The sequence below is a fragment of the Copadichromis virginalis genome, linkage group LG11 (assembly GCF_057382275.1).
Source record: "Copadichromis virginalis isolate Kocher_CV1m ecotype Utaka linkage group LG11, C_Virginalis_male_GT1.1, whole genome shotgun sequence".
NCBI classification, from domain to species: Eukaryota; Metazoa; Chordata; class Actinopteri; order Cichliformes; family Cichlidae; genus Copadichromis; species Copadichromis virginalis.
The window spans coordinates 36,107,223-36,115,934 of record NC_140628.1 but is presented as its reverse complement, the minus strand read 5'-3'; the positions used below and the strand labels follow the sequence as shown (position 1 = coordinate 36,115,934).

General features: G+C 39.6%; 1 protein-coding gene across 1 annotated transcript; it reads left to right on the top strand.

The window, feature by feature from the left end:
• Positions 1–334: 334 nt before the first annotated feature.
• On the top strand, positions 335–7,831 carry LOC146699345 (m-AAA protease-interacting protein 1, mitochondrial). The gene is made up of 5 exons (XM_085472220.1): positions 335–833; positions 1,562–1,633; positions 1,832–1,958; positions 2,043–2,187; positions 4,728–7,831. The coding sequence occupies exons 1-5, from the start codon at positions 453–455 to the stop codon at positions 4,810–4,812; spliced, it is 810 nt and encodes a 269-aa protein (XP_085328346.1). The 5' UTR covers positions 335–452; the 3' UTR covers positions 4,813–7,831.
• The last annotated feature ends 881 nt before the right edge of the window (positions 7,832–8,712 follow it).

The following is an 8,712-nucleotide window of genomic DNA, read 5'->3' as shown; positions in this document are numbered from 1 at the left end:
AAAATGTAGCAGATGGTTATTGAAAATGTTGCAGAAGTTGAATATGATCATTATATGTACTGTTTAGCATACTAACTTGTAGGATAGCATAGTTCAAGATTCTAAGACTTCAAAGCAATAAAAACATATTTATAAAAATGTAACAATACTGTAGTGATTGTTCAAAGTAAACAGCAGCAGACCGAGTGCTAGAGTTCTGTGAAAGCGAAGACGAACCCCAGCACAGGCAAGGCCAAACACACACAGTCATTGGGCCTAACTGCTCCGATTGTTAAAATTTCCAACAGTTCTTGAAAGCAGCACTGTTATGTGTACGTCGTTTTCACCATAGGCATTATGGGTACAATATGGGGTGAGTTGCATAAGGTTAGAAGAGGCTGCAGTGTGGATGGAGGCTGTCGCCCCGGTCTGTGGTGGACACGGAGCCTTAACGCTGTGTCCTTCCCGCTCTGATGCAGCGGATCAGCAGCCTCGCCGCATGCCGGGAGTTCGGCGGCCTCGTGGCCTGTACAGCGGGGGTCTGTGCCCGCAAGAACAGCTGCAAGCAGCCGGCTGCGCACCGGCAGTGGGACGGTCCGGTTGTGCGTTCCGTGCGTCTTTACACCGTGGCGCCGGGCCGGAGGCTCGTGTTCGCCGGTGTGAAACACAGACTGTTCTGCTCGCAGCATGGAGCTGACGGGCCCAAGGAGAGCTCCGGCCGCCGGCCCGCTATCTCCGTGGTCGGCATTCCAGACCCGATCACATGGATCAGGTGTAAGGTCATCATGTTTGCACTTGATCTGTACTTTGAGTTAGACGTCAACTCTGAGGAGTTTGAAAGAGGTGTGAAGCAGGTAAATACCGACAGGCCGTTTTACTTTTTCATCAGTACTGTCAATAATAAAAAGCAAATTTTTCATGCTTCATATGGACCATTGTTTGAAAGAGTTACCTTTAGTAGTAAATACACGTTTACATCTGATACATCAAGAGGTCATGGATTGGATAACGTAGGTGGGACAACACCACATTAAACTATACCTCGCTAAATAACATTTTGCTCTGTGCTAAAGTTTGCATCACATCACGTGACCTTCATCCGCCTGTTTATCTTCAGCTTTACTTTTTTTAATAGCAGTGTTGTCCCACATGTGCTTGTCCCCCCCCCCCCAAAAAAAGCATTCCCCCCATAAACAAATGCTTTCCACCTTCAGTGAATGCACACGCAGCCAGGGATTGAACCACCAACCTTCTGATTAGTGGATGACCTGCTCTTCTATCTGAGCTACAACCACCCCTACTGAATGAACCTGCCAAGGTGAAAACTGGGCAGGTTCATTGTGCTAATGAAGAACACATAATACGACTGAAAGCAGCAGAGCAGTTACAGTTTCAACTAGAGACTTTTAAGATTGTGTATTTATTTATTTTTCTGGTTATTACCCAGCCTGAGGCAACATGGCAGGTTGTAAACCCGTTTTAAAGATGCAAACACACACTTGTACCATCAGGAATCGCGGCTTTTTATTAAATACTGTGGTTAAAGAGAATAAGCCACCTTTTTGTTCCTCATCCATTCCAGGCCTTGGTTCATGTCTCCAACAAGATGTCCAACGGCAGATATCATGAGCTAAAGGGGATAGTGTCCAATGAGGTAACACATCAAAGACATAACAAAGGTGTATTTAAAAAAAGCTGACTTTGTTGAGACGGTCTCACACAGACAGTACAGGACTGTATCAAACTGTTAGTGTTAATAAAATCTAACATTTAGTATTTATGTCAAATTAAGACTTTTTTTTCCCACTTTCAGTCTTTTTTTTAGTAATGATCGTCTTGTTTTTCCTTCCAGATGTTGGAATATGTTGAGAAGAGGTGTGGGTCTCTCACTGATGCTCAGAGGAAGCAGCTCGGTGTCCAAACGGATGATATTGTATTTGTGCTTCCAGAGGACATCTCTGTCGTCTTTGATCAGTATGGTCAGTTTGTGAAATCAGAACATGGGATGAGGAAGTGATATGAACAGCAGGACGGACTCTGATTTCTGTCTTTTTTTCTTGCAGGTAGGAAGTTTTGCTATATCGTCATGAGATTTTGGATCCTGTCATCACATGAAGGACCCGATGACCCTGAGGGTACAAAAATCTTCAAAGTGGGATCCAGTGAAGACGGCGGCCCACAGAAGAAAATTGTAACTGCTGTTTATGAGTAAGCACTCATCTCGTCATCTGTCAACATCACAAACAAGCCAATCATCCAGAAGCATGGCTTTGAAACAAATATTTCCTCATTCAGCTCTGGCATGTTAGCAGAGCTGAAGCTATGTCTGCTCTTTCTTTGCTTAAAGAAAACTTTTGATCATTAATTTGCTGAAATGTGCCCAAATCTTTGTTTGTTTTACTTCTCCATATAGGCTATGCTGATGCAAAATTAAAGTGTACAAATATTTGCTTAGAGATAATCTTATGTTGGCAAAAGCTCAAAGCTACCTGCAGGCCTTCCAGCATACAGCAGGTCTGTTTTTGTTGGGAGGGGAGCAGAGCTGCTGGTGGTGAGTTGAAGGTTTTTAAAGTAAATGCAGAAAGAATAACAGTGAAATGTTCAGAAGGATCCCATGGATGAGGGTCTGTGTTGTATTTAATGCCCCTCTTAAGGAAAGTGGCAAAAGTGACATGTATATTTCTACTGCTACTTCAGTCACTTGAAAGTAAGAAACAAAAATAGTACTGGTAGGAAAAAAAGGGTAAAACAATTATTTCTGCTTTCAATTTGCTTTAAAAACTCTTTTTCATTTTTGTTTTTAAAAACTTTTTAGAATTGTGGAATAAGACTATATAACAGATGAACATATTCACTGGGATGTCACCCATGGGTTGGTTGACATATTTTGAAGCCTTTTTGTTACCATTTGGGGGGGGTTAAACCAGAAGTGACCATATTTCATTGAGAAGGTGGAATTTTGCTTACTAGCTGGGTTAGCAGGAATATTTATGTAATATAGTTGTTAATAATATTTGACAGATAGAAGCTTCTTTTGTAGCTCCCTTATGATCGCCATAACAAATGGATCTAAATGTTTGATTTGGCTGATTTTTTTAGGCTGGATGTCCAGGTGTGCTTCCTCCCAGGAATTTGTGTGTGATCTTTCATTCATTAGGTGAATGTGTTAACCACTACACTAAAATCAAACCTGCCCCAAATCACCCACACAGTTAAATTTGAGCTTTACCAGCATCCAGAGATATATGAAATGGTAAAAATGGCCTGTATTTGTATAGCGCTTTACTAGTTCCTAAGGACCCCAAAGTGCTTTACACATCCAGTCATCCACCCATTCACACACCCATTCACACACCCATTCACACACTGTTGATGGCAAGCTACATTGTAGCCACAGCCGCCCTGGGGCGCACTGACAGAAATCTAATATCCCTGGGGTCAAATATCATGTTCTTTTGGAGCCAGCCACAGTGGCCATGTGAGGACCTGAAGTTTATTAAGTTTCTGTGTTGATTCATTTTAGACTCTGAATTTGCAGGTTGGTTTATGACCAACAGCCACACTACTGCGGTGCTTATGGACCTTTAAAACTGAGACTTTTGGAAATGCTGCTAAGCTACTTGGAGTTTGAAAATCTTATCAGCGTATTACGCTCTTTTCACAGTCATCATCTCCTCGTGCTTCTAGTCACTTTATGTAACCATTCTTTAAAATCATGCATCTAGGCAAAGGAATTCATTTATACCATCATGGTTCTTCCTCCCCATCAAGAAATCAAACAGTTTCAGCTTCCTGTTTACGATGGCAGATGCATGTTCAGTGTACTTGAATGGTCATGTGACTGGTTCTGCTATCACACAATGTGTGCAGGGATGATGTGTGAAAAAACAAACTGAGAGGCAGCAACTTTTAGTCCTCTGTCACTGTTGATATATGATGCATTCAGGCACAGTTGTGTCTGTTGGTCAGTGTTTAGAACAACACCCACTACCGTCACATACCTGAAATGAAGCAAATCAATCTTTTTTTTTTCTTTGAAAGCAACCTGGCTGTGCAGAAATCTGATGCCACATCATAAACCTTTGTTATTCTGTGCTTGATCACTGACTGACTGTAAAAGATAAGCAGTAACTTGTAACTTTATTTTCTATTATTTCACCAAATATCAACAAAGAATTGTGGCTTCTTTTTTTTGCCTTAAAGTGTTAAGAAACGTTGGCATAACTGCAATTCCTTCACTGCAAAGGTCTGCTAACTTCCTGTAGTTTGGAATCCAGCTCTGAGTATGTTAAATTCTTCAATAAAGTTTGCTGGTTAAACAAAAAGACAAATCATTCCACACCCACACAGTGCTAACAGTCAAAGCCTCTTTCTGTTCTCAGCCAGTAATCCAGTTGTTGGACCACAGTTTGTGGCTATTCTACCTAATACCCACCTATCTAGTTAGCCAGATTCTCTGTCCTATTGTTCCAGGTCTTAAAATCCTCTCTGAGAAATCCTGTTACACTTCAAATGTTATCCTGAAGGCTCACATGAAACCGACAGTTTGGCATGAAACAGGCGCCATTTTCAGAATTATATACAATTATTTTCAAGGTGAGACAAGAACCAAAACTTAGTTTGAATGTCAGGGTTAGTCGGTCCATCTTTTCTTTCAGCACTTTCAATAAACTTGTACTACTAATCTAGGATGTGCATGATTAACAGTGTGGGAAGTTTTTAACCATCTTTGCTTCGTGTCGTCGCAGATTCCACCGAGAGCTAACGAGGGGAGCCTCTTCTGACTGGACTGTTACCACTGTTTGGCACTGGCACTGGAAACTAGCTGAATAATCGGACTCAGCTTTGCTCAGATTTGTCATTTTTTGCTTTCGCATGGAAGGCAACCTTCAAAGTGAGAAACTGTACTGATCATTTTCCATTTGGATCACATTAAATGGGACCCAGAGTGCTGGAGCTGTGCAGACACTGAGTACTACTTGATGGTTTTTCTTTGATGCCCCTAAAGCCTTACATGTCAGACTAGAAGTAGTGGTACTGTACAGTCTCTCTGATTCACCTGTCGACCCCTGTCAGGCGTTTTTAAATGAGATTCTGTATATGCTTCACCATTACTGTTCTTATGGTCTGTTGACTATCTCGTTTGTGTTTTCTTATTGAAAATGTTATCCCTTTAATAGACACTCCAAAGACAAAAACAGTATATGAACAGATTGAAGTTATTTTCTGGATCATTGACCAACTTCATGTACATGCTTATTTTTTTGGGACCTGTCAAGTACATGCTTTATTAAATTGAGTTTGGTCATTTGTCATTGTATTACAGCTGTAACCATGATATCTTTTGTCACGTTCCAAAAGTTATTTTTATTAAATCTGAAAAAGAAACTACAAATTATGATGGTGATACACAGGTATTTTTTCTAGAAACTAAGAAGTAATAATGATCTGATTGGTGTCTGAGTACCAGTATGTTCTATCTATAAACTGCATCACCAATTTCTGTCCTTTCCCTGATGAAAATCAGGACCCAACAGATTCCATTTGTTCTACACCAGAGGTGTCAAACTCCAGTCCTCCAGGGCTGATGTCATGAAACTTGTAAATGTCTCCCTGCTGCAACACACCTGAATAAAATTAGTAGGTCATTAGCAAGACTCTACAGAACTTGACTGCATGCTGAGGTGGCAATTCAGTCATTTGATTCATGTTGCAGCAGCTCATGAGTGAATGAGCATGGTGCAATAAAAGTACATTTTTACACTTACATTAGGAGCTGCCACCTCAGCATGCATTCAAGTTCTACAGAGTCTTGCTAAAGACCTGCTACCTTTTTTCAGGTGTTTTGCAGCAGGGACACATTTACAAGTTTGACATGACATCGGCCCTCAAGCACTGGAGTTTGACACCCCTGCTCTACACCAATGGTTGCCTCTGCAGTTTCTTATCCCCACATTAAAAAGCCTTAAAGAAAACCTAAGGGCTTATGCTCCTTACTTCCTGCCTTATATATACTGCTAGAGTGGCCAAAGTTTAAAATAATAAAGTCAGTGTATGTAAAAGTAATCCATGTGAGCTAATAGCTCAGGTTTCACACTGCAGTTCAGTTTAGCATTTCTTTTTCTTTATTCATTTCTGCTTGCAGCTTCATCAGCAACTAGAACAACACATTGAAATCCCACCTGTTAGTGGTTAAATTGTTGCTAAAGTAGGTTTTGAATACTTGTGCAGACATGCAGTGCCAAATTTGTGGAGTACTTTGGTACTTTGTGGAGCACTGCAGAATAGTTTTTCCCACAAGTGACTATTATAAAGGCCAAGAGAAAACTTTGTTAATATTAGATCTGTATTCTGGTATTCAACTAATACCGGAATTCTGTTAGTGATAAAAAAAAAGCATCAGGGAAGAAAATCCACTTTCTGTAGCAAGCAGAAAGGGACATATGTTCTAGTAGATGGCTGCCAGCGACAAAGTTGAAGCCAGTTCTTGATGGGCCAAAGAGAGCATAACACAAATCTTGTACAAAATGAAAATAGTTATAATAGTATCGTTTTGCTCCAAGCAAGAATGACTAATTCTGCCATAAAATTCTCCACCTTAGCTTGTGTTTGTGCCCACAGTCACTGCCAGCAATGTGTCACTTGTCGAAGACATCACATTTGACAGGCTCGTGAATGTTGCGTGTCATCCAATTCTGTTAAAGCTTGCTGCAGTATTATTAATGTTGACAACATATCTGACAAACAGAGAGGATTCTGTCATTAGCGTCCGCTAATTCATGCATAATGAAACACGCTGAGGATTAGTCTAATTTTCCTGCATGGTAATACGCGGGGTCTGCGGAAGTTTGCGTGGGGGGGGGGATTTTTTATTTTTTTTTATAGTTCCAGTCAAGCATCTCACCGAGTCATAATGGGATTAAATGAGTGTGGTTAGCTTAGTACGTGTCAATATGCTCATGGATATGGTGAGAGTACATTAAACAATTTAACATGCCTGTGCATCACTCACTTTAATGGAAATTAACAAGAAAACATAAACAAGTGGTGAATATACAAAAGCTAATGTTTTTATTAGTTATTTTATTGTTTTTTTGTATGTTCTGACGTGTGAATCAGTCCAGGCTAGACGCCAACTAGTTCATTAATCTGGTTAGCGAAGCAGATTGCAAACAATTCCTCATGCTTTCTTTAATGTGTATTTGTATGTTTGCATGTGTCCCAGCTCCAGGACGCTTCAGATTCATTGTGCTGTCTCTGTCAGAGTCTCATTATAAGGTTGATTAATAGAATTACGGGATAAATATGTGTGGAAATCAAAGTTAATACTACTTCTAGACAGAAAAAAAGAGATAAGATTCAGAGAACATACTTAGTATTTACTGACAGCTGAATTTTAATCATAACTGAACACTGCTTCACAGCAGCTTATTATATGCCAACAAAGGATGGCATGTTGTTTCCAATAAACAGAAAATGTTTGCTCAAACAAAGCACGCCTAAAAACACTAAACTTGATTTTCATTCACTTATTCATATACTGCTGCCATTTGAGAGGGTTGGCAACTACTAGGAGCAAGTTGCAATGTAGTAGTCACGTCAGCACATGAAGGGTCCAGGGACTGAAATACTGAAGCACCTGAACACTCTGATCAGTGGATAGAAACATCACTACAAACTTTTGACATAATACTGAAATGCTGACGTGGCAAATGTGCTGTTCCTATTAATGATGGGTGACATCAACTTCATACGAAGCCCAAAACATGATCAGTGTTTTTAAAACAAAAATCAAAACAAATTAATTGAACAATGAAGTATTTTTGATTAAAACTGTTTATGCCACTCAGCATCACAATTTCTCTGATATTCATTTGTGTGTGTGCACTTTTGTTATACTGATACAGACACGATATTCAGGCAAGATAAACAAACTATAGATCAAAACAAGTTTTGAATGGGACCCAAAAATCTGTGATGTTTGGTATGAAAAAGTACACCTGTGTGTGCTCTCTGAGGAAATCTCAAGAGTGCCTAAAGTAAAAAATGTGCTTAATAGCTGTAAAATCTGCTCTGATGCATAAAGGAGATAAGTTGTTTGTTGCTGTTCCCAGTGATGAAAATAGAGCTTCAAAGAACATCTCAGGTCTTCAGCGTAACATTGCATACGACCAATTCAATGACGCAAGAAATAATTCCATATAGTGAAAAAAATAAAATACCACAGCAAGTGCAGTATGTCTCTTCACATAACCTCCTTTTTGAATGGGTGTTCTGCCAGAAACTGTTAAGTGGCTTCCAGCAAATTCATTAAATAACATAAAAGGCAGCAACCTACAAAGCCTTAATCCAAAAAATAGGTCAAGATTTTTAAAAACAGTTTCATTTCTTGCGTCCTTTTTATATATTTTTACATTTTAATTTTAATTCAGGTAAGTAGATCTTTATCCATAAAATATATAACACGCGATTGTGTAGAAGATGCAGTTTTCATCAGCAGTAGTTTTTGTTTTGTTGAAGACTGTAGCAGCACAGAAAGGATTCAAATTTAACTCAGTCTCTTTGGAATATTTTCATATCAATGCAGATCTTTCATAGCTGACTCTGAAATCATTTAAACAGCCTATGCACTGCAAGTTCCCCTGTTGCAAAGACAGAGGAAATGCAAACAGCGTTCTTTCCTGCTCTTAAAAAAGACTTTAGCTGACAATAAGCTGTGAGAATTATGAGAAT

Excerpts from the sequence above, each read along its gene's own strand:
- LOC146699345 (XM_085472220.1), top strand. The coding sequence starts at position 453 with ATGCAGCGGATCAGCAGCCTCGCCGCATGCCGGGAGTTCGGCGGCCTC. Across the intron at positions 1,634-1,831 it reads AGGGGATAGTGTCCAATGAG|ATGTTGGAATATGTTGAGAA; the intron begins GTAACACATCAA and ends TTTTCCTTCCAG. Across the intron at positions 2,188-4,727 it reads ATTGTAACTGCTGTTTATGA|ATTCCACCGAGAGCTAACGA; the intron begins GTAAGCACTCAT and ends GTGTCGTCGCAG.